This window comes from Acipenser ruthenus, chromosome 22, assembly GCF_902713425.1.
Source record: "Acipenser ruthenus chromosome 22, fAciRut3.2 maternal haplotype, whole genome shotgun sequence".
NCBI lineage: Eukaryota > Metazoa > Chordata > Actinopteri > Acipenseriformes > Acipenseridae > Acipenser > Acipenser ruthenus.
The window spans coordinates 24891061-24917863 of record NC_081210.1 but is presented as its reverse complement, the minus strand read 5'-3'; the positions used below and the strand labels follow the sequence as shown (position 1 = coordinate 24917863).

Sequence of the window (26803 nt, the reverse complement as noted above, 5' to 3'; positions counted from 1 at the left end):
ACAAGCCTATTTTACATGGGAATCTTTTATACAGTAAAGTTACAACATGCTGGTTCAAAGGGGCTGCTGGCTGTGTATGTGTTGTACCAGGAAGATATTGAAGTTCTGAAAAAAAAGACGATTTTCCAGTTAGACTGCCCTTGAGTACATCTGTAAAGCTCATAATTAATTTGAGCTTGACATGGGGGCAGTAAGTTCAGCTATTATATTCACTGAACGTATAATATAAATAAATGTATGTGTAGAACATGATAAGACGGCTATAATAAAGTTAAAATATAAAATCCTCAATAATTGATCCTTGTAATTAAAACGTGTGTGTTAATTTTTCTATTTAATATAGTAATCCCTAGGCCATTACAATATATAACTCGATTTTTAGCCCCACGAGATGCTAAGAGATCTTCCCCAAAACAGTATTACGCCGGTGTTCATTTCAGGCATAATATTCCTACTCTGATCTCCAGAAAGGGGAGGTGCTATAACATACAAAACCAGCGAGAACAGTGGTATGGTAGGATGCACAATTGTGCAGCTTCAGCTGAACGGCTGCAGGAGCGTAATATTGTAATTCAGTTTAATCACAGACATTCGTGTGTGCCTGAGCTATTTAGATACCGTTTTTTGTTAAAACAACATGTCGCTCACATAGCTGAAAATACTTATTTTTGTAATTCATATGAAGTACTGTAATTATTATTTTTTTAGAACTAGTGTCACTTTGTAAAATGGATCGAAGGGCAAAACAAAGCATCTGGTTTAATGTATTGCCGTTTAAAGTGCAATATTTAATATATTTCATTTCTATCACCGTTTGGAATCATGCTGGAGCCGGGTATGCCACATTTAGAGGTGAGTAAACTTTTACTTAGCCTTCGAAATGCACAACTCTGTCTTTTTGGTTTGTTTGTTGAGACATTTATATACCGTAAATATGCTGTCTTTATGTTTTCGTTGCCAACCACAAGCTAAAAATGGCCCTTCAAAATATGTTTGTTTTCTAGTCATTTTCTAGTATATCCATGGAACCACCCAATGCTGTACCCAATAAAGCAGGTTTACATTTGTTATGTACTGTCACATACAGATCAGTTGAAATTGTAATTCATTAAAATCTGTGAGTTACTCACTTGAAGATGGTAGGCTTGTATTAAACCCGGGGTTGAATGACCCTCCCTAGCATCTATCATACAGTACGAAAATGTGATCACCTGGAATAGCAATTGGGACTCAGTTATTCTCTTTTACAGTGTGGAATTCACACTGTCATTCTGGAGGCAGCTTTTTAGTCCATTATTACCCATAATCATAACTCTGTTTCTGTATTTATATTTGCAGATAGCGGATGGATGGACCATCAGACCCACAAGCTAGACCACATAGTGCAATATGAAACCATCATCCCTCAGTGGTTGACTCCTGCCCGCTTAAGGAGATCAGTCTTAACAAATATGGTTTGTTCATTTCAATTGACTTGTATTGTCAGACACATGAGGTAGGACTCCTGAGTAGGTCTGTCACAGGAACATTGCCTCCTCTAGAGTTGATGTAAAATGTGGGCAGTTTGCCCTCAGTGGAAAATGAGAATCAGCCTTGTTATCAAAACCAATGAGAAGCATTTATATATAAAGCATTGATATACTTTTCAATAAACTTTGTTTGTGGAGAAACAAGTCTTCCTCACTGCTGCTTTGCTTCAGGAACATGTACAGCAAAACGTCTATTACCCAAACTAACTGGGACCAGCGGGTGTTCAGAGAATCCAATTGTTCTGATAATCGAATTATGACAGTGACATTTTTTCCATGACTTTCCTAATCAAGAAACCTCCTAAAAATATATAACTCTCCCCTTTACCTCTAATTATATAACCTGCACTGTTCTGTAAATACCAGAAATTCTGGGCTGAATGGCACATTGTCTTTGCAAACAGGGTAGAAGAGCACAACATACAATATGACAGGTTAACAAGGAACTGTTCAGATAATAGTGGTATTTGGATAATAGCGGTGTTTGGATAAGCAGGGTTCGGATAATCAACGTTTTTAGACGTTTAAATGCCCCCCAAACAAAAGGTAAATATGAGGTATCCACCGCCATATTTTCAAATTTGAAACAAAACCTTTTAATACAATTTTTGAGACATTTCAACAGGAATGGATAGATTTTAATGTCACCCTAAACCAGATTGTATTTTTTCATTTTCTTTTTTAATTAGTATCCTTCAGGAGCAGAGATCAAAGTAACTGCCCAAGGAAAAGATCTGATTTTACAGATTGAAAGGAACGAGTAAGTAAAATCTTTATATAACAGCATTGCCTTTGTTTATGCATTAGGCTTGTTAACCATGTACCGGAATCTCATTGAGTCATATATGAAAGCAACGCAATTGGACTGATGGCTTGATTTTTCGGCACTGAAGCTCAGGAGGTCTGAGCCATGAGTTAATGCTTTGATCTCTCCCGGATGGCAGTGTCTGAAAAGTCCAGTGGGAAAGGATATCGGCAGAACTGTAAGGAGCACGTTGATGTACAGTGTGATGTCATTACAGTTGCCTTCCTGCTGGAGCTTCACCCTATAATTACAGCTTGTGAGAGCCAGCATTGTACTGTACATTTACACCCATTAGCACTGAACCTACAACAGTGCATACAACAGTTCTACCCAGCTACATATTAATAGAAAAAACATATCTTCAAACACAAGTAGACCAAGACGCCAGCCAAAGCCCTAACTTGACTTGAACCTTATATTTCATGCCGATACTGCAGTTTAATGATTTTGATTTTGATCATCTCATTGTATTTCTTTTTCAGTACATACATTTTGTACACTCCAACTGGATAGATTACATTGAGATCATTTAGTAGCATTTTAGTGGCAATTTTAGTTGCATTTTCTTTTGCTATTGTGGACTTACTCTATGTAATTTAGGATGAAATAATGCATTACAGTACTTCTTTAAAAAAGTCATAGGTTGGAAAAAGTCTGCAGCCCCAGGCTTCTATTACCCCTGCCTATATATTGTCATAACAGGAAACAGGATTGGCTTTCCTTATATCCATTTCAAATGACAATGAATCAATATCAGCCGTCACTGCTCCCCATAGACTGGTGCTTCCTTGGGCAAGCTGTGAAATTAAAATGCATGTTGAGTTTTACAGATATTTAAATGATTCTCTGAATAAACTGTGACCCTCTGAATTAAAGTGTCACACTCTGCCTTCTATAGGGGTGTGAGCTACAATTCTCTGGGTTTATATCCATAGTGTATCAGATTCTGTGAATCACTGTCAAGAATCAATTATCAGCCAGCAGTTCATTGACAGTATTAACTTCTTGATTACTATTTGTGCATTTGTCAAAAGCCACAGCAATCACACCAACACATATTACTGTCTGATTGAGTGGTAAAGTATATGGCATTTTGTAATGTCTCTTTGGATATACAATACAATACATTTCTCAGAGGATAAGTAACTAAAGCTTCCTTTTGGAGTTGTTTGAAAGTACTACAGGTTTTATTGTGTATATAGTATATGTAATTCGATTCATACTATTCATACTAATTTATACTGCTGTAGATTTGAATTCTCATCTAATGACAACTACTGAGAATTTTAGATTGAGGATGGGCTAGGAAACAGATCTTAGCAATCCGATGTTGTCTATTAGTAATGTCTTTATCAGTTTTTTTTTCATCCCAGGCATCCTGTTTTACAATATGTTTCTTTGTAAGTTCTTTGTAAGTCTTATGAAAGCCAACATTACAGCAAGCATCCTCTTTGCTATTCATTCCCCGCAGTTGGCTTCCTGTCCTGAATATAGTACAAATTAAAGTTGCAAAACTTGTTAATGTATTTGTAAGTTCTCTATATTATTCCTAGAACAAAAAAAACCAAACAGAATAACACAAGCAAAAGTGACGTATACAAAGAATCGGTGTATTTGCAATGGAAAAAATGATGGATGATATATATATATATATATATATATATATATATATATATATATATATATATATATATATATATAGGATTTTGAAACGCTCTTTCATGTTCTTCAAATGGCATGATAGCTGTAGTCCCATCCATAGTAGCCCCGCCCCCCGCCCCCTTCCTGTCTCATATTAAGAGTATATCCTGCATTAATCCCAGCTCTGAGTGTTATTTCCATCTCCTGTGCCCTTGATGTATGAGCATCAGCCTCACCGGAACAACTGCCTAATTGTGTGTCTTTATGGGCTTCAGAGGAGGTTGGAGCTTGTTGGTGAATTCTGTGTCTCCACTTCTCAGTGTGTCTGGAAGTTACTGACATGTCTTCTCATGAGAGAGGGAACGAGATAGAACATGTGGGCCTGGCCATTTGTTTTTCATTAAATAGACACATGTTGTTTGTCCTTTTGTGCTCTACTTGCTTTTTCCTCTTTTTTATAAATTTTAACGGAATTACATCTGAAACAGTCTGATCCACAGTTAGGGTTTCAAAATCATCTGTGTCTCTTTGTCCTCTTTTTCAGGAGTATGGTAAGATAGGGCCTGCATTCTTAGCACTGCTAGCCGACAGCTACTGTCGGCTTGGACCACAATCCAATGCAAAAAACCTTTGTTTATGTACCTAACCCTAACCCTAAACCTAACAGCATCTCAGAGTGCCTTTTTTATGTCATGGGTCAAAGCATTGTCCATCAACTAGCAGAGTCATGTCGTCTGCAGAGCATGTTCACGATCAATTAAAAGCTAAAGAAAGCAAAAGCATTGAGAGGGTCTGCTTGATTGATCGCTTGGGTAGACCGTTCTAAAAAGCAGTAGGAGTGCATTGGGCAGACAAGCAGTTTTGCTTGTCTAGCCACAGGAAAAACAAGAAGGGTGGTTTCTGAGTATCTCAGCAAACCACATGGAGTGCAGGGGTCAGTACCCACATTTCTAACATCCTTAAAGGTCATCACACTGAAATCAATGTGAAAGTGCACAGGAAGACGCAGCAGTGAAAAGCATTATGTTGGGTAAATCAAACACCTCTTTTAAGGTTCTTGTTTTTAATCTATATTAAAATAAAGTCATACAGCGTTTCTAACAGCATAGGAGTTTTGTCTCTAACCTTTAGTAATAATAGACAAAAGGATTCCAGGCATAGATGCTGTAGACATTACACGCAATGACAGATAAATGACATAAGCCAATTTATTGATTCATTTTTGGTAGCGGGGAGCATTCGCGTGCTTGAAACCTGCTTCTCTTACAGCGAGAGCATTCTAAATACCATTGAACTGGAAAGAAACAATCTGGGAGGATTATACTGTTCAAATATTTCTATAGCTGCATTAACCTCGGCCACTCCAAAAGATATCACATGTAATAAAGCAATGTTGTTAACCATTTCCTGTGCCATTCCTACCGTGTCAGATCTTTAAATCTTTCATTTCGGGTGTTAAAAAAAACAACAACTAGCTTTTATAGAAACAGGTGACACTACTAAACCTTTTCAATTTGTACACCGTACTTCATTAAGTCTTGTCTCTTGAATTACAAATCATGCCAGACTTGAATCACCCAGTTGGTTTATATCTGGGTCACGCTGCAGGAGGGGTGAAGTGCATGCAGTAAGTTTAATTTCTTGATGAATTGGTGCGAGACAGAGTGGAGTTCTTCATTTTACTGCAGTCACTGGTAAAATAATAATAGCTGGCTTTATTTTGGACAGTGATGTCATTCATCAGCACAGTACATTTATTCTGATCTCTTCGAGACCTTTATTAGATCACAAATGCAGATTCAAAGACATCTGTACATTAGGCATCTTTCCAGTGCTCCACACATTCATATGCAGACTCTGATAATAGATCTCCCCCTTCCCGGTGCTTTCATCCTAATGAAAATGGCTTGGGGCGACTACAGATTAATCAGTTTAAGTCAAGGGCTCTTGCTGACTCAATAAGGTCAAACTTGATAGATTAAGCAATTAAGCACCAGCTTGGTTTTGGGTCCAGGGGGTACAGTATTAGCCCCAATGTGCTGCCAATGGACATTTCTTCCAGAATGAATTAGCAGCAAACTGATACATTTGCTGTGTCTTTTCTGATTATTGAACACCCCTGGTCTGAGGTGCAGATTGTATAATGTACATATTTAGAGGAGAGCTGGACTGTACTACAAAGTCATTTTCCAGTAGGATTCTGGGAAGGAAAAGCACAGGGTCATATCATGGCAGCAGGCCAGGACTCATTAGGCACTGTACATATCTTTAGATAAACTGAAAACATGAGGGTCATGCCAAGATAGAAGAAAAGCAGAGTTAACCAGGGCAGCTGAAGACAAGTACGATTTGAGTGAGACTTCCCCTTTAAAGTGACTGCCCACCAAGTTCCTGTATAATGGTGACATTTCATCAGCCACCTGTTTGTAGCGGTAATCTCGAATAAACAAGAGTAGGTGCTTGATGCAATCCAGCATCATCATATTGATCCCTAAGGGTACTATGCATGCTGTACCTAAGTGGTTTCATGGTAGTTTTGAAACCCAGTTTGCAAGAATTTGCTTTCATAAAAAGTGCTGCTGAATTTTGCACTGGAACAAAAATGATTTGGAAATGTGCTTGCTAATGCATTATGATGCATCACTTCCCTGTAAATGTTAAGTAATTCAATACTCTAACAGAATGTGAACCACTGACCTCCATGCATTAGCTCCCTTTGCTTTGTGTCACATTCACTAAACTGATCCTCTGTTTCAGAACAGCCAGACATTTACAAATCAAATCCTGCATATTAAATCAAAGCCAGGGTCTGAACAAACCCTAGTTGTATATCTAACTAATAAATGCTTCCTATTTGTGTGTACAAAGCAGCTACCTAATAGACCCTTGACATGAACATGTAAAATAACCAGGACGACAGTATTTCTATTGTGATGTGGCAGGCAACAGCAAAATAGATCTATTATATGTATAATACAGTATCAGTAGCCATATGGACAACAGATGGGCAGATTTGGATGCAAAAGTGTTTCTGCTCTCCAAAATGTGGTATACAAAGTATTGCATGTAAGTATGATAGTGACAAAAAAAAAGCGTCAGAAGTAACTATCGTGTCTTTTGGTAGTACTAACCTAAGTAAACAGATTTTGTTCTAGTCTGTCAGTTTTTCTAAAATATATATGAATTAATCTACATTTTCCTAATATTTATTTTCTTGCCTTGTTTAATGCTGTCATTATGTGTGCTCTGTATGTTTTTCTAAATTGGTTCAGCTCATTATTTGCTGTTCTTATGAACTAGTCCAGCAAAAATTGCTTGTCAAACTCCTCAAGGCTGTGTGGTTGTGAGGAGCTGAGGTGGGGAAGCATATTGGCCTTGAATCTTTTGAGAAATGACTTTTGAATAAGTAGTGAGCTTGACAAATAATACTATAATCTAAGAAGAAAAAACAACAGCGATGGATACAGAATACAAATAATAGGATATTAAACAGGTGAGGAATTTAATATTTGGAAAATGTAGATGGGGAAGTAAGCTGTCACAGGGACATATACTGTATATTGGTCATCTGTTTAGTCTCAGCAGAAGCACTTCATAGGAAGCATTGAAACCAGAAGACCAGCTTGGTCCTTTACTACTTTACTATTTTTGAAGTTAATTAGCTCTCTGGGGTATATGTTCACCAGTGAGGTCAGGTCATGGTCTGACTCACCCCTAATAGTATGAAATATAGTCAAAATCTAGATGTCTTGCCTGCCTAATGGTTTATATAATCTTATTTTGCAAGTACGCCCAGTATTGATTTCTTCATTGAGAGGTTTGCCATCCTTGCTTAGAAACTTCAGCAGTTGTTTGACTTGCATCTTTTAATCTATAGACACATTAAGATACAATGGAAAGGAAAAGGGATGAAATGTATAGGCTGGCATTGATCTCAGTTTGTCCCCTTTTGTGTGCCCCAGAACAAGCAACCTTATTAAAGAAAGTGTGATTTGAAATGTCTTGTCTATAGATAGCTCTAGTGCACTTGGTTTGATAGAGAAGGGTATTAACCCTTCATTACATGCAGTGCTTGAAATGGGCCGGTATTTGCCAGTACGCTGTACCACCACTTCTACATTCCAAAGACTTGCGTACCACCACTTCTTATAGCCAGAAATAATATTTAAAGTGCATATAGGGGTTTCTGAAAGCTAACTGCGTGCGTGAATGTGCAGAGCTCCTTGGGAGTTGTGTTTCCCAAGAGTATGTGATTCTAATCTGCTGATGAGAATGCTTGCTGTTCCCGTAGCTGAGAAGATTTGCCACCTGAGCCCCTGTGAAAGTTATTTTGACTGAAGCTCTGTTTGATGAGTACTCTCTCATTTCAGTTTTAGACTTGCGAGTTACATATTTGAGTTCAGATGTTGCAAACTCATGTGTAAGTACTCAAAGAATATATAGAAATAGCAACATAGTTGAAGTAGATCTTATAAAAACACATTTTCACTTATCAAAGATCTGCTCTTCAATCTGCAAAAGCAACATAATGGTAACAGCGCCCAGCTACCGTTTAGAAGCTGAGCAAGGAACCCATATTCTGACTGGTAGTGAACCTGGTGTCTTGCTTTTAAGGAAACTGCCTCAAGGGAGATAAGAGAGGACAAACCAAGGAAACTGTGACTAACACCATTAGGATAACTTCTTAATTGAACCCTTTTCTCTAGCTTCATTCTATTTCTCCAGTGACAGTGCGCATGCGTTGTGATTGGCTGCTTTACGTGCCTAATTGAATCCACAGGCTGCAGGAATGCCCAAGGGGAGAATAACAACATGCTCCCTCAGTTTGTTCTGCTGAGCCGAAATCAAACCTCTTTAAATCCACGTCAAAGATGTAGAAAAGTCAATAGTCAAGGTTGGCAATATGAGTCGAATGCTGTAAAACATATTCTCTAAGAACTGTGCCAGCTGCCTGTAGTGTCTTTGTCAACGTAATGAGCTCCTGACACTGAAGATGAGAGATTCTTGTAACTTTTCCTACATGAAACAGAATACTATCCCCATCACAATGGTACAGTACTATGTAAAAGTAGGATTTTTATAAATTTTCACAAATGCTACTAATTGATGACTTCTCAAATGATCTGGAAATAAAGATAACAGAACAAGGTCTGATACCTATAAATGTACTAATTTTTCTTTTTTTTTCAGTTTCTTTATTTCCCAAACTATGTACTAGTTATCCTAGGGCAGTTTCTTTAAGAGTATGATGTACAGTGTGGAGATTCATCAATGCAATGCTTTTGTCTCATGTCATGTTCACAATTGAAATTGAAGGCATTTTTAAATCTTTTTATTAATGTAAAAGGAAAAGTTTGTTTTGCGGAGCGCCTGTTTTATAGTCCTGGTAAGGTTGCTTGCTTGCCTGCTGTCCCCTGGGTTGACCTTATAAACAAGGTGCTACATCTTTTAGGGCCTTTTCCAGTGTGAAAAGTTTAAATAAATACACAAAGAGGCTTAAACGCAACTACTTTACTGCAAATCACATTCCTCTACTAAATCAGAGGCGTATCTAACATGGATTGAGGGTGACTAGGCACATCCTCACTGGTTCTGCAATCAGGGACCAGATTTTGATAACCCTGCACATCACTAGCTGGACAGGGTCTTTAAGTTTTTAGTGCCAGGAGGTTGTTGTGGCAGACAGGCATTGTCCTTTGTTTGGCAGTGATCTCAGATTGGCTTGACACAGTCCCTGGGGTTAAAGGGGATGAAACATCCTGCCTGGTTAAATACTTTCCTACTGGGTAAAAACAGACAGCCTTAACATTAACTGATAACATTGTTACAACTGACTTCAGCTTCAGACATCTCTAGCAATGCCAGGTGTTGTACTGAGATCCAGACAAGGACAGTAATGGAAACACTGACATTATCTGACATATCTGTGATTTAAGAGGGGTCTTCTTACACACCAGCCCACATCATTCTCGTATGACACCTCCTTTGGATCAAAAAGTACCGTAGCATAAAGGAGCCGCGATTGATGTTCTCACAATATAATGTTACTACACTAAGCAATACCTCTTTGAATTTAAGAACACAACATTCAGAAATGATACACAGAAACATGACGCTTTTCAGTCTATAGGGGTGAAAATGATCAATTACACTGTGAGGTATGCTAAACTGAAGAAATAGAGAATCATTTTTATTGCAGTTCTGAAGTTGGTATGTGGTGCCAGACTGCAGTTCATCTTAAGGAATATTTATTAAACACTGGACACCAAAACAGTGACTTTCTTAAAAGACTAAAGACTACAGTTAGATTTGTGGATCCATAAACGTATCACCAAAGAGCTTTTGTGCTTGTGTTTCAGAGTTGAAGGCTCTAGCTAGAACATTTGTTAATTTAATTTCTTTTACGGTTTACCATAAAGCTCTGCACAGTATTTGTTAGATGTCTTCTTGCTTGCTTTCTTGTGTAAAGACCAAATGTCTATTAAAGTGGGTGCTGACCTTGAGCTTTCAGAAAGCTACACACAATCGGAGAAAGCCTGACAGTTACATTCACCATTCAGATGCATGGGAGGCCTTTATTATGCTTAGGCTGACACTGAGTTATATTAAGCACTTTGCAGGCAGAAAAGATTGAGCTTCCCTCAATACCTGTGAGAGCTGGCAGACCTGTGTGTAATTCCATTATGGTTCATATGGACTGTCTCATCACTATGTGCAACTGATTTTGTAGAGGATGTATATATATATATATATATATATATATATATATATATATATATATATATATATATATGTGTGTGTGTGTGTGTGTGTGTGTGTGTGTGTGTGTATGTGTATATGGAGCGAGAAAAAGGATATGTTACAGGTTATGCCAGCTGCCATCATGAACCCTTCCAGCTGGCACAACTTTGAGGACCACTGCTGTATACAGACAGTCGCAACAAAATGGAAGTCTTCGGCACATGGCTTAGGATCCATACCTCCGAGGATTGTAAAAGCTCTCCTAGAGCAGTATCGCCATAAATATTTTATTAAGTTAAAACCTATTAGCAAAAAAGTGCTAGCAAGCTCGAACTACACTGCGCGGAGTGCTGTGTGCCATTAACCCTAGCAATGCCCAACGTTTCATTGCCTGGGTCTCATTACAAGGCTGCACTGGAATTATACTCAGCATGTCAAAGATGGGGGACTGTCTAGTTTACTTGGACTGTGGCACAGCCAGAGTTAACTTGCTGGGAGGAGCAGCACACAGCAGTCTCACACTTTAATGGGGTTATTGATCACCATCATTGTGCCCAGGGTTTTCTTTGTGTGATCAATTGCTTATATTGATTTTCAAAACAAAAGCCATGTACAGTTTAACAAAAGATGTGCAGAAAATGTGCCTGAGCATGATGTTATGTTTCAAATACAGAACTGTATTTGAAGAAGTTTAGGCTGCAGCTTATTTCTATCAAGATCCTTACTGTGCTGTCGGTTTCATTGTCTGATTGCTGTTAGGTCATTGGAGGGAATGTGAACTCCTGCATAGAAAGCTATTGGCTACTAGGAAAGAGAGATTCAAGATGCCTTCAGCTAAAAAAAACGGGTACCACATACAAAATAGTGAAGAAGAGAAATGTCTATTAAAAAGGACAGGTTATACAGATACATTGTATTTCCATCAGAAATACACCTTTCCCATGGTTATACTGTGCATTTACAATTGTATACCATGGTTTTGTAATATGCTTTACCAAACTGGCCTTTACCATGCTTACCTATGATTTACCATAATTTCACTATGCTGTATCACTACAGTAAACTTTTATAAGGGTTGTTATAGATCTAAGGATTAAGTCTGATGAGTGACCCACAATGTCTGAACACTTTGTAGTGCGCAGTCATGGAGCAAAATGCCATAAGGCTTGTATTTTATCTGCATAAGATCTCTAATATATTGCAATGTACCCTACATTGGTTTTCCACATGCCGCCAGTAGTTTTACGATGTCAGACAAACACATGCCATTATGTGTCCCTCTGCTCCCCTTAGGTCTTTCTAAATAAAGGAGTCATTTATCATTGTTTCTCTTTTTTAGGCAGCTTTTTGCACCTGCGTATACAGAGACTCGATATAGCTCCAATGGACCACAAACATCCTCCCCACAAAACTCTGTAAGTATTTATACACTTGATTCTGTGGCAAGGTGGCTCATAAATATTGTCTATCTACAGATGCTTCTCCACAGAGCACACTGCCCAGAGTTACATTGAAAGACTGATTGTTGTGTGTCGAACTGTTTGTGGATGTTTTAACTCTGAAACCTGCTTTCTTACTCTGTACTGCACATATTCATTTTATTGTTGTTACTGATACTTGGAAAACATTTCTTAAAGAAGTGGTTAGGAATTCCAAGCAGGAAGCACTCATAATTTATACTGGGACCAATGCTTTTAAATCCGTAGACGATGGACAAGAGGACAGTTTGGTTGACACCTTGCATTATAGGGCTGCGATCACAACTTGTTTGTTGTGTTCAGTGGCACCCTTTTTTGTTTCCACAGATTTCTCTATGGTGCTTATTTTTCCCCCAGAGTATCCAGGGATTGATGACTTTTTGGCCGGAAATGGAAAGCTAATTTGGGATCATCTAGAAAGTTTAACATGAAAAGGGGCAAGTCAGCAACAAAGCATTCAGACCAGAAGTGCTGTTTGCTTCACACTGAGTGCTGTTGTACTTCTGTATCAAGAAGGAATCTCATCTGACGCGTCTTCATTTGAGCTCGCTGAAATTCATGAGATGTTATGTCATAGTCTTCCTGACTGCTCGGTGCCTAGGGGCGGCTGTTCTCCTTGAAAGAGGCAGCCTCAGTGAGACACATTTGTTTTCAAGAAGTCTGCAGATGGTTTCAAGACAAGTGTTTTATTGTGCAGTCTAGAGGATTCAGCTTCACTGCTGGGACCTTCCATAGTGGGGCCAAGAATAACAGTAAAAAATGGTCTGTGCAGCGTGGCAGCGGAAGCTAAAATGAACCGATTCAACCATATGGGCAATTTGATAATACTATTGCACACTAATGCTTGAAATCTGTTTTACTATGTGCTACCTAGTGGGCATACTGTAGGTAGGAAGAATCTAAACAGTAAGACAGTCTCCATGGGTCACAATTATCAGTGTAGGATTTAAGTGTTAAACTTGTACATAGATCATCTAAAGGTAATTTCCATTGGCCAGTGGGCCTGAGAGGAAGCATGGGCTAGTCACACCTCTCCCCCAGAGCTAGACTGAAACATTGACGTATGCAGTACATAACTGTGTTATTTGAGCAGGCTCTCAATCTGTTGCCTTTTTCAGGTTTTGTATAGGGACTACTATCGGCAAATAAATATACTATTTATAATTTCAAATTGGATATTCACTTTTAGTGTGTTGTGCATTTGAGATACATGATCCTGTATGTTGCTAGCTTTTTTGAAATGTATATCCCAGTTTATTTTACAAGAAGAATTGAGTAATACTGGTGTGCCCAGTTTTGCCAGCCTTGGTCTATTCTACACAAGTAATATTTTTGTATATCTTGTCAAACATAACCTAAACCAAGAGAAATGCAGAACTTTCTCAAATAGAAGGGGCTTGATGTGCAGAGGTGTCATAAAAATAGATAATCTTCTTCCAACTTTTTATAACTTGCATTCATAAAAAGGCTCACTGTGCAACGTCACGTGTGAATCAAGCTGTGCTTTAACAGCCTCTCTATGGTAATACCCTCTGTTTTTTAAAGGAGCATTGTTTTTACCACGGCAGTGTGAGGGGAATGGAGCACTCTAGCGTGGCAATGAGCACCTGCAAAGGGTTACGGTAAGGTTAATTGAAACCCAATATCTATTTATTTATGAGCTCTTGCTGTTATGGTTTTCTGTAGAACTGTTTATGTTACTACAGATGCATATCCTTTCAGCTGTACTAGTGTGATCTGGGTCAAACTGAGTGGTGGCTTTCATTTTAAGCCATGTGTAGTGCATTACCCTACCATACCTACTAACCCTTACCTCTGTGGTGCTTTCCTTGCACTGCAGTTTAGTAAATTGACCCAAATGATCTTAACAGCCAGCAAAGCCAGATGTAACGACAATATAATGAATGATATTGTAATGTATGGTCAATTAGAGACAGGAAATTATTAAATATAAATATATACATTTTGGAATATAGGCTTGTCCTGTTAAGTACCCAGGAGTCCCCTGCCGCAACAGCAGGAAATGAAAATGCAACTTTAAAAGTAACATCTGTGGTCTCAAACGCTTCAAAATTACATCTTCGAGAGTGCAGGAAGAGGCCTGTTAACTGTGTTTGAGGATTTGGTCTGGAGAACTTATAATACATAAAAGAAGCAACATTTGATTGTATTGGTACAGAGATACTCTGGAAAACATTTACCACAGGTGCTAGAATAAAAAACCTGGCTGAATTATCTGTACAGTTCTGAGCTGTGTTCTGTCACAGGGATCATAGCCAGTCATTGTCAGGTTTCCACATTATCGAATTCTGACTGCAGCATCAGTTAAATTTACTGGTGTTTCAGTGTCTACTATGACAACTGAATTTGCCAGATGTCAATCTTTATTTTTTATACTGGGGATGACAGTGTTTTCAGTTAAATAAAAGTATAATTCAATAAGTTGATTATATCTTTTTTTCAGTTCACTATTCTCTCAATACAATAAGTTAGCATGGCTGGGTCGCTGAGGTTACATTTGAATGATTGTGTCACTATATTAAGAGACCAGAGCCTTTAGAGAATCACACACAGTGATCAAGATACTGGCAAGATGCCGGCAAGTGTTGTTATGCTTGCTAAAACTGTAGCCTAAAACATAAAAGGTCACCTGTGTAGAAAGCAGCAGCATCATTCTAATTTAATCCCAGACCCAATTAAAAACTGTATTTATGAATTGAATGCATATCAGGACAGTTAACATCAAGTCTAATTACAAAAAGCATGTCCAACTTTTAAAAGCACCAGGTGTGCTCGCAAAGTGTTCTCCTAGAACCCACAAAAATATATATACACTGGCTATTAATAGATCTATTAATAGGCTATTTACAGACACACATTGGCGTGGTTTGCACTTCAAAATACCACCCCCAAAGTGTTTCCGAGCATACTGTGGTCTGTCTGTCTGTTTAGTTCATCTAAACTGTGGAGAATATAAATAGCCCCACTATTTAAACACTAAAATATTACCACTCATGGTATTTTGTTTTTAAAGACACTAAAAAAGAGACACACACACATTTATACCCCTTTTCCACTGGCACATCCGAGCAGAGCGTGTATCAAACCATGAAACGAGTTATTGGAGAGGTTTTGGTTTTTAGAAAGTCTTAAACTAATTTAATCTGATCTGTCCTAGTTCAATTGAATAGACCCCACAGTCTCCTATGGTAATGTGTGCTGGCTGCTGATGCTGTTTCAGGGGTCTTATAGCTGTGAACAGCAGCCTGAGTTACTTGATAGAGCCCCTGCACGAGGGTGAGGAGCAGCACCTGATCTACCGCATCGAGCACCTGCGCTTGAGAAGGGGGACCTGCGGACATAAGCATGAGGGGCAGGAGTGGGACCCGTCCCGGGACATCACTGGATTCACACACAGGACCTTGCCTCGCAGGGTGGGTTCAGCCAGCAGCACTGCCAGGCACACTAAATCCTTTCGTGCATTTCTTTTTTTAGCAATCTGCATGATAATTTCCCTACAATTGCTCATAGGGGGAGAGTGGAAATAAAGAAAAACATCAAGATCAGAAGATAGATCTCTATAGGTCTCTATATTTCAAATGTCTATTATGATAATACAGTTTGCCGGATATCAATCTTTAAATAACACTATACACCATGTCCAGGGGACACCTGTGTTGTCAGTTAAAGTTGTTTGTTTATTTTTTTTGTTAGTTCACAATTCTCTCTGAATAATAAATTAGCATGGCTCGTTGCTGGAATTGCATTTGATTGCACTATCTGCAGAGACCAGAGCATTTAGAGAAGTGCAGTGTAATTACCTAACACAGTGATACAGATAAAGGCAAGTGTTGTAATGTTTACTGAAACTGCTAATGTTGCCTAAAATATAAATGATCTTTATCAGAGTTTTGTTTGTTTTGTCACTTGGTACTTCTTTAAAGTGCATAGAAGGGAAGCAGCGATACCAGTTATATTGAAGTCCCAAGATAACAGGATCTTCATATTTCAAAATGTAAAGATGTTATTTTGTGAATGTTTTTCTGGCCTTCACATTCAAAATAGGTCATTTTGTTGGTATTTAATTTTCCTCAACAACAGTATCTTACTTGCACCCATATTTTTCAAATACAATATGTATTTTGTAAGACAAGCATCTAATTGGAAATCTTCCCTTGTATTTTGTAAAATGTATGAGGTGACTGTATGCAGTGCCTGTACCAGTGATAAAAATGCTTTTTTTTTTTTTAAACAGGAAAAGAGAGATGTTATGAAAAACATGAAATATGTTGAGCTGTTAATTGTAGCGGATAATGCTGAGGTAAGAGTACTAGAAAAAAAGAATATTGATCATGTAATAATATCTAATGGTTTCAAATTAGAGAAACTCAGTTTGGAGCTAGGAAAGGACCTATGGCTTTATCAAGTGAATTAATCATATATATATATATATATATATATATATATATATATATATATATATATATATATATATATATATATATATATATGAGATTAGAATCTACAGAATGTTTTTTTTTTTTTTTTCTTCTTTGCTTTAGTTTCAGAAGCTCAATTCTGATTATGAGAAGACCAAGATGAAGATTCTGGAAGCTGCTAACTATGTAGACAAGGTGAGGGGAGGCGAGAGGGCTTCATGTTGCACACTCATGAGGGCTACTGGTTTTACATCGTGAGTGTTTCATGAACTTCCATCTGATGGGCTTTGTTTAAAATGATCTGATGAGCAAGATGATTCAGCACCCATTTCTCTTCCATTTAGTTTTACAAAGCTCTCAATATCCGGATAGCCCTGATTGGCCTGGAGATCTGGACGGACAGAGACCAGATCAGCGTCTCTGAGAACCCCTACAGCACGCTGGGGGCCTTCCTGACATGGAGACGAAAGCAGCTCATCCACAGGAAGAACGACAATGCACAGCTCATCACGTCAGTGCCTGTTATTTATTAATACTGAAGAGTGACATTCACAAAACTGTTTAAAAATGTATTTACTTTGAAAAAACAATGTTTTGGCTTTTAATGGGGTTCCTGTTTGTTTTTCAGTGGGGTTGCTTTCCAGGGCACTACTGTTGGTCTGGCCCCTCTAATGGCCATGTGTTCCGAGTACCAGTCCGGTGGCATCAACTCGGTAAGACATTCTCATACATACAGCATATACAAGTATTTCTGCTAATAACAGCTGTTCAAATGGACTATGGAACTACAGCGTTCTTAGAATGTGTTATATCAAGGTTATTCACAAATGCAGTAGAACCCTTCTTTGATGCCTAGATCAAATTTAGACAATCCCAGGTCCGTGATATTTATAAATAACAATCAGACTTTTTTTATTAACAGTTTTTTATTTTCTTTCTGGCCAGGATCACTCCGACAATGCGATTGGAGTGGCCGCCACCATGGCCCACGAGATGGGGCACAACTTTGGGATGAACCATGATGCTACCGGCTGCTGCTTAGCAAGCCCTGAGGATGGAGGCTGTATCATGGCTGCAGCCATAGGGTGAGAACTGATTGCCGGCTTGTTTTCAGTGTCTTCCAGCTTTCATGACCCTGTCTGACAACATTATAAAACCCAGGGGTACAGCAGTCAACAGTAGTCCTAAAACTTGGAAGTAAAATTCAACATAGGTTTTATCAATCCTATAAAGATATAGTAAAAGACTGACCCCCCCCCCCCCACCATACACATTTCTTTGAGGTCACAGAGAATGAATCTGTGCAGTAGGCCAGCTTTCATCACTTATCTTTCATAGAGCATTTCAGATGTGCGCTCTGGGAGCTGTGAGATTGCTAATCGCCACCAAGTCCCTACCAGCCTTCACATACTTGTAGATTTCTTCCCCAGGCAGAGATATTGTATCTCCAACCGACCCTGTATTTGTTTCCATCTGCAGCCATCCATTCCCAAAAGTTTTTAACAGGTGCAACGAGAAGGAGCTGCAGAAGTACCTGGGAACGGGAGGAGGGAAGTGTCTCTTCAACATGCCCGACACGAAGGCTATGTACGGAGGGCAGCGGTGTGGGAACGGATACCTGGAGGAGGGCGAGGAGTGCGACTGTGGAGAAGTGAACGTGTGTGAGATATTTCAACAGAATAATAGCACTGAGATACAGCAACAGCAGTGAGGCTGAAATGAAACAGTTTGACAATAATTCCAATGGTTGTGGTTAACCACAGCACCTGGCGAGTGTGCAAGGCAATAACATGATTTCCAAATAGAAGGCTATCTTACCAGAAGTCACACTTATAGTTGAGTTTACCTTTCTGACCCTAATGCTATCTCTGTTATACTGTAAGTAGTAAAATATTATTGGAATATCAATGTGTATGTACAGTACCCTGGAGAAATTGTATTTTGATTTGAAAATATGTGTTCTGTATTGAACGTTTCTGAAACAAGCAAGCTTGTATATCTAAGGAAATACTGGTATTCCAATGCTGTAGTTCCATAGTTCAGCTTGAGTTCAAAAACAGAGCATTTTAGAGTCTTGAATATTCATCAACTGCTTCAAGCTTTTCTTAAGGGCATTCTCTTGCACCAGTTATACACCAGTCTGTACACAACATATGTATCCAGAGAACTTTTAAAAACATGTCCGTTCATTCTTATACACTGATCAGTAAGACTTGAGTCTCTGAAACACACAAGCAAGTAAGTAGATGGCACTTTCTGAGTAGTGTTTGCAAAAACATTTTTGTTGCACTGGTACAAACAAAAATGAAAGCCATGCCCAGTGAAATGAATTCCAATGCTTTTTGTAGATAGTTGAATGTTCTTAGTGAATCTGTAATCTTTAAACGATTGTAATGGTGTTCTGTATCTCACAGGAGTGCTCCAGCCCCTGCTGCAATGCCAATAACTGTACGCTGAAGGTGGGAGCACAGTGCGCTCATGGAGTATGCTGTGACAACTGCAAGGTAGAATTATCCAGTAATCAATTCGTCATGGATAATTAACTAGACACAGCATATTTCCGCTGTAATGTTTTAAGAATAAGTTCAAATAAACCACCACAAAATGTTTACAAAATGATAAGGGAACTGTCTGACCAAAATTAAAAAGCATTGCAAAACCTTTTTAGACTGTGTTGACATATTAACAATTATTGATAATCAGGCAATGTAAATAATCATTATCAATGAAGATTTAACTCACTGATTCCCATCACCATTAATTACTGCGTTGAGATGGTTTAACCTAATGTTTTTTTTTTGTAATTGCACTTTAGTTGCAGGTGTAGCTATGTGACTGTGACGTGTAATTCCATTGTAATTAACAGCAGGCTACAGTAGCATTTGATTTGTGCCCCTTCAGCTGAAGAGCCCAGGAAACCTGTGCAGGAAGCCGTCCGGGTCATGTGACCTCCCGGAATACTGCGATGGGAAGTCAGAATCCTGTCCTGCCAATTTCTACCTGATGGACGGCAGTCCCTGTCAGGGGGGCGGGGCTTACTGCTACAACGGCATGTGTCTGACTTTGGAGCAACAGTGCCTGTCGCTCTGGGGCCGTGGTAAGAACAGGACACTCGTGTTTCTTTACATAGAGGAGTCCAATGCATTGCCATTTGGACTGACATGCTGTGTTCCTATTTACACTTTGTGTCTATCAGGAGCTAAGCCCGCCCCGGACGCCTGCTTTCAGCGTGTTAATGAGGCTGGCGACACCTACGGGAATTGTGGGAAAGACATGTATGGCAAATACAGGAAGTGTGAGACAAGGTGAGAGGTCAAACAGGTCTTTAGGAAGCTAACAGGGATTTGAAATTGTGTATAAGTCTCTTGTAATATATGAATCACAACAGAGATATGTAAAAAATATATATATACAGGATAAAGCCACATGAATCATATAATGTTACTGTTATCTGGATGGAAGCCAAGTGAGTAAAAGCAAATTCAGATAAACAAATCACTGGAAAAGTTTACCAGGTGACGTTGTAACATCATTAGACTTGTGTGATGACCCTCTTCCATAAAACCGAGATTTGACCAAAAGTAAACAATTTAAAACATCCCAGTATAAATGGTTTTCAGAATCTATTTGAACTTCCCTTACTAATAATTCAATTTTCTGGGGAAAATGTTTAGACTGCCTGTGTGTTACATTGGAATAGGCTTTTGTACCCCTACAGCAGAGAAGAAGTCAGTTTCTTCGAACTCAATAGAAAATATGTTTATCTCCACTAAGGCATGCAAAATGTGGGAAGATCCAGTGCCAGACCTCGGCTACTAAGCCAGTGGAAACCAATGCTGTTTCCATAGATACCACGGTAACCCACAACGGACAGAGAATCAAGTGCAAAGGGACCCACGTGTACCGATCAGAACAGGACGTAGACACCCTGGACCCAGGGCTTGTCATGACTGGAACAAAGTGTGGGGAGAACGAGGTAGGGCATTATGTGTAATTATGTTTAAACCAAGTGGGAACCTGATCCACCAGATTTGATTGTGTTGCGTCTCTGCTTGAGCTACCAGACCTAACTGAATCACTCAGTTAAAGAGGTGTCCCGTCTTCTTGACAGATATGCTTCGAAGGGGAATGCCGTAGCTCCTCCTTTCTCAAAGCTGGTGAATGTGAAAAGAAGTGCAGCGGACACGGGGTATGGTGCTTTTTTATTTCACCCAGCTAGAGGCTGTTATCTCATTGAGATCCTTATAAATCTGACTTGATTTCACCAATGAATCACCTAGTTATTGACTTTTTGCCATCTAAAAAGTGCCTGTACGTCTGTCTTTACTTACATTTGTATATATATACTATGGTACGCCATACCGGCACTTCACAGAACACCAGTGGTGTAGTCGAGGGTATACGCAGGTCAACGTGAACTTTTAATTTGGGCAATATAGCGTTTACCCATTTCTTATATACGGGATACAGTTTACTCACTTCTACTCTCCTGTGATATGCAAATCCTGAGTTAAAGTCAAGATACTGTAACGGTAAGCGTCTGTGTTGCATTGCTGCACGTGACACTGACAGCTGAGTGAGTTAGAGTTAAAACTTCTGACATTATTTAGTACAAGCTTAGAACTGGGGACATGTTAAGGAACGTGCCTTTCTGTCTCTACCTATGTCCCATGGTGATGTAATCTATTTTCCACGATACTGATAGCTCTCATTTATTTGTATTTCTACCTGAGGCTGGGGATGAATGTCACTGTGTTTAAACCTCAGCGGCTTAACCACAATGCATTTGCAGTTTGGTAAATGCTTGTTTTCTTTTTCTTTTTCTTAGTCTTGCAACAACAATCACAACTGTCACTGTGAGGCAGACTGGTCCCCTCCGCTCTGTGACAAACCGGGGCTGGGCGGCAGTGTGGACAGCGGCCCTGTGTCTTCACAAAGTATGCACTCTTTACTACTATCTCACCCATAGAAACTGTGCCATTAGTTATTCTACTAACAGTGAAGGGCAGGGAAGTGCAGTTCCTTTGGAACTTGTTAATGTTGTCTCTCCTTATTTTCACAGGTGATTGGCTGCTGGTGCTGTTGCTCGTACCTCTGGCGCTGCTGTGTCTGTGTGTGCTGGGGATCAGCCTGTACTGCTGCTACAAACACAGGAACAGCTTGCAGGAGAAGCCCCCTACTCCTCTACCCAAACCAAAGGAATTAAGGTAACTAAAGAAGAGCAGGAATCCTAGAAAAAACAAAGGCAAATAATGCTGTGTTATGTAAGTGGCACTGAAGAGCAGCTTGGTATGGATATGAAATATCAAGCTTACCGTCACACCCTGGTGACTTTGTAAACCCCAGAAGAATGAAGGTTTACACAATAAGAAGAATACAGTGCTGTGATATTTTACACCCTTACCAAGTTGCTTTACTATCTCCTGCAGTTACGCTGTAATTACATTAATACAGTTTAGCTACCCCCATTTTTTAACTAAATGACAAACTAAGGTGTGAGTGACAGACTGCAGTTACTTAAATGCATTCGGTACTGTTGTAAGGTTAAAAAACCTTATCTTTCTCCTGCCAGCAATGCAGATGCCGGGCTTGATCCAAAAACTGCTGTCACTGGCCACGCTAACCCCACTTTCAAACTGAAAACACAAGACGACAATGACAAGGAGGTAAGTAAGCCACTTAGTTACTCAACTTCTACGATCAGTCACAGACTAGATATGAGCAGCGATTGCTATTACTCTAGGAAAAAAAATACAACAACTAAATGAGCATTCGTAAACACATTAAAACCCTAAATAAATAACCTCTGCCACAAACTGTGATGAACACTGTCCTTATCAAAAGAACAGCGGATCTGAGGGAGTGGTGTAGCCTAGCTGATTAACAGGCTGTCTGAGAAGCACTGGCCTTTTACCTTTCATATGTGGGCTGAAGCTGTAGAAAGGACAGGGCCTGTTCAGTTTCTGTCAACCAGCTGAGTGAAAAGCATTGAAGCTGTTGTTGGTGAAGGATCACATGTAAAATGGATCATGTCAGTCTTAGGAAGTGGAGATGGGAGCCGCCTCATTGATTCCTGCAGTGCAGAGTGCTCTTGTCAAGCAGAAGGGTCAGAGTCTTAAAATTTTAATGAGACACAGAGCTGCTCCATTTGTTACATGTCTAGGAACAGAGGCACATCATCAATTCCATTGATGTTCTTAACAAATGCATTTTTTTAAACACCATACACTCTCTGTTTCATTTTTTTAAAACGATATATTGTATATAAAAGCTATTGCAAAGAAATGTCCTATTGCCTTGCATTTCTTTATCCATTTTACTTTAAACAGTTGTAATTGTGATTTCTACATCTCATTCCCTTCTTTAGGTTTGAGATCTCTTAATACTCCAATATGGCGCTGTCCCCAGTCTGTTTCCACAACCAATGCATGTGGTTGACATTATGTCTTCCCCCACACGTGCTAAAAACCAATTTCTGTTCTTCACAGACCGGCCCTACCTGCAGTCCTGCTTTTCCTCCGAAGGGGAGGTTGCCCATTACGAGGCCGACCTGCAGTCCCCCAGAAGTGCCTTCTTCATTAGCTAAGCCAGCTCTGAAGAAGCTAGAGCCCCAGCACTCCGCAGTCAAAGCGCTCGTGTCTCCCAGAACCCCGCCCCCGACAGACACAAGACAGAGACAGGCTCCGCCCAGCAGACCGCCGCCTCCCTGTCCAGTGGTCAGGCCTCCCAAGGTAACATCCTTTTTGGAACTATTAGGTAGAGTATTCAGAAACAACGCTTGAGGTTTAATCCTCACTTAGGGTGCTCTCCCAATATCAAAATCCAGTAACCTGGCACACTTAAGTGAGCTCTGATACTCAGGTGTTGTTTCTGAAATTGGTTTTAAGTACTGTATTTGCTTATTGCATACATAGGTGTGCTGTGATCCTAAAGAGTTCTTAACATATTAAAGTAAAGTTCATTAGTGTCAATTAATTTCAAAGCTCAGTCAGTATTGAAAGTTATTCTAGAGTGAGTAATATAAATGTAATTAAGTCTGGGTCAACAATGAATCCTAATTATATTTTAGTTTTCTTGTAGTAGCTTGATCTCAATTTCCACGAGTTTTGTCTTTTAATATTAACATTTTATTTTTCAGGAATCCCAACAATCAAATATACCTCTTGCATTGACCAGTGAGACCAAGTTAAATACTAAAAAAGCATTGATGCCACCTGCTGGTCAGATCCAGAACAGCAGGTAATCACAGGTGAATTACCAGTACATCCAAACACACTGTGAACATCAAAGTTAGTAAAAGTTAATCTTATAGTTTAGCATAATAATATGTACTAAAATGAGAAAGAACAGCAACTTAATTGTATATATTTGTTAAGACATTAGACTAAATGACCCATACACAAATTCTGTGATAATTCCAGTTTTAAAAAGTGAAACTGATACTGGTATGTATTATCACTGTTATCTTATGTATTCCTCAATCCACTAGAGGCACTGTTGCAGGGGAGGCTGGTGAAATTGAACTTTTTCGTTGTTTTATGGGAACAAACCTTTTTCTTTTGCAATACAGATATCATAAAGAAGTCGACACAAGATGAGGAAAGACGACAAAAATAAACCCCAGTCCGTCTGGAAATCAGAACAGCTCGTTTATTTTATTCAGGGGTTGCCACCACTACCAATATATAAATTGAAATTGTGATGTGGTGCCGACGTAATTACCGATAATGGACAACGCAGGAGTAAATGGCTAAAAGGGTTTAAATTAATACAACTGGTTCTATTCCTATTTGCCTTTTAGGACCTTCAGCATTTAAAGACGCTCATTTAAAATACTTCTGAAGGCTTTAAAAGGTTCTGTGAAATGACGTGAAATACACAAGTTAATAACTTGTATTATATTTTGAATCAATGGAAAGACTATGTTACTGCCCCCTTCCCTTTTCTTATGTTTGCTTCTTATTGCAATTAGTTTGTCTGTGTTGAAATTGCTTTAGTCTGAGCTCAGAAGCCATTCTTCAGTTCCAGTGGCCAGCCATAGACAAAGACTGGCAAGATCAGCCAGATTGTCCTGGTGTCAGCGACATCTAATGAACATCGAAGGGTCTCCTTTTGTATTGCTGGCAATACAGAGTGGGAATCAGGGGTGTCCAATCACGGTCCTGGAGGGCTATTCCACTCCAGGTTTAACAGATAACCTTAGATAATGAACTGCTTCAGGGTCTGGATGGAGGTTTCATTGCTTGAATTAAACAGTCTAGAACAGGGCTGGGAAAAAGACCAGGAGTGGAAAGGCCAACAGTTGGTGTTCTCTAGCTGGCACTGATTAACATATAACTGTAAATCCATAACTTCAAATCACCCAGTGAAAATTCGAAGGCAATACCTGACTTTTTAAATGGTGTTTGAAGCTAATTACCCTTTAAATATTTATATCAAACTTGCAGGGTTGTCTGACAAACCAGGTACATGTGTGAAGCAGTCAAATACAATTTTAATAGTTTCAATTTCTGTAAAGAAGAACATAAATGAATATATGTAAAGAAGGAGGGAATGCTAATTTAAGAATGCTTTGTTTACTGTTTAGGATAGTTGGGGATGTGTTTTATTAATAGTATGAAGTCAGACCTGAACTTGATATCTAAACTTAAATCTTGAAACTGAGTATGAGGTTAAAATACCTGATTAGGATTAGCTTTCCGGATTTCTGAAGCTGGGTTACCCAGTATCTTGTTGGGCTGCTTTATGATCTCACAATGCACTGCTGCGTTCCTAAGAAATTGTTATATTGTGAAATCCCATTCAGTGTTCAAACAAGGGAGAAATGCCCTTGCCCAGTCAGGTACTGTTTATCAGTGTGATCCTTATCTTTTTACTTGCATGCTTAATGCTTAATGATGTATTACAACAACTTTGCCCATCCCTACCCCACAGCAAATTGTACCAAGTTTATTGAAGTACCAACTTTCTTTTTTTGGTCTCATAACAACACAAGTGTCAGATAAAATATTGTATTTTTGTTAGTTTTTTTAAAGAAAGAAATGTGTGATTAAGGCATCAATATGAAAAGTATTTCACCTCTGAAGTCTTGCAGCATTGCTCTGAGGTATACAGTGAAATTGTTCTGCACATGTAATAATGGCCAGGTTAGCTAACCTGTGCTGCAGAACTAGGTGTGTGAGAGGAGTACTGTAGGACTACTCTATACAAAGAATTGAGGCACTGCTCAAATAAAAGATTCTGTAGTTGTGCCAAAATTTAAACTGCAGTGGATGTTCCAAAACTTTCAAATGTTTTAAATGATCTTAATCTAATCAGAAGCTGCAGACTAAAGTCGTAACTCATACAGCGGTACGTTTTTCAGATCCAGCACAAGTAAAGTGCTGCGGCTTCTGCAGCTGAGGATGTTTTAAAAAGTGTATCAGAAAAAGGGAATACTTGACACTTTAGTCATCAGTCGCTTCACCACGATGTTGTACTTTTGTGTTTCATATAAAAAACACTTCAGGGAAATGTACTGTATATATTTTTGTCATTATGATCATGTATTTGAAGATTTGTTTTTGTATTTTTGCTTTGTTCAAATTCTCTTTTTAACTATCTAAATGCATTGTGCCTTCCGTTTATTTATTTCCAAATAAAATGCTGTTTTCGTAATGCTTTGTTTTTTATTTCACTGTTTTCCTACTTTCCTGTCCGCTCACTTGACAATCAATTTTACACTAACCGGACAAATGATCACAACCTCGCCCTCTTCAGTGACGGCTTTGCATATACGCCACAAGATGTCTCAAGGGGTTTTGTGGGATTGTGGCCCATTCCTCCATTCCTGGGTCAGTGAGGCTGATACAGAATTGTAACCATGAACGCAACACTCAAATGTAGGTATGCAGGGGGGCATTATTCTACAGGTAACCCAGCCAGCCTTGCTTGAAACTTACCAAGTAGAAAAACAATTCCTGTTGGAACAGTTTGCATCAGGACCAGAGTTCAGTTCTGTTAGTGCTAGTTCTCATATATATGGGTCAAGGATAGATTATAAATGAGAAGAAAGCAAGCTCTGGGAGTGACACTGCTACAACTTTTTAAAATGTTTACAGAGAAAATAAATCTCTCATACATTCACAAACAAATGGCAGTTAATTAGGTATGATACCAAACATCTGAGTA

General features: G+C 39.0%; 1 protein-coding gene across 3 annotated transcripts; it reads left to right on the top strand.

Annotated features, from left to right (window-relative positions):
* The first annotated feature begins 509 nt into the window (after nt 1-509).
* On the top strand, nt 510-26290 carry LOC117412871 (disintegrin and metalloproteinase domain-containing protein 19-like). Of its 3 annotated transcripts, none has more exons than XM_058996218.1 (23): nt 510-852; nt 1339-1454; nt 2219-2289; nt 12056-12131; nt 13740-13816; nt 15436-15628; nt 16450-16515; nt 16757-16828; nt 16978-17144; nt 17262-17346; nt 17579-17718; nt 18113-18290; nt 19048-19137; nt 19535-19730; nt 19830-19938; nt 20408-20609; nt 20745-20822; nt 21462-21570; nt 21696-21840; nt 22206-22299; nt 23122-23364; nt 23772-23872; nt 24204-26290. In XM_058996218.1, the coding sequence occupies exons 1-23, from the start codon at nt 729-731 to the stop codon at nt 24229-24231; spliced, it is 2760 nt and encodes a 919-aa protein (XP_058852201.1). In that variant the 5' UTR covers nt 510-728; the 3' UTR covers nt 24232-26290. The 3 variants fall into 3 exon arrangements, with proteins under 3 accessions (XP_058852201.1, XP_058852202.1, XP_058852203.1); XM_058996219.1 differs by having other exon boundaries at nt 23772-23882; XM_058996220.1 differs by lacking the exons at nt 510-852; nt 1339-1454 and having other exon boundaries at nt 2273-2289; nt 12522-13816.
* Nucleotides 26291-26803: the final 513 nt, after the last annotated feature.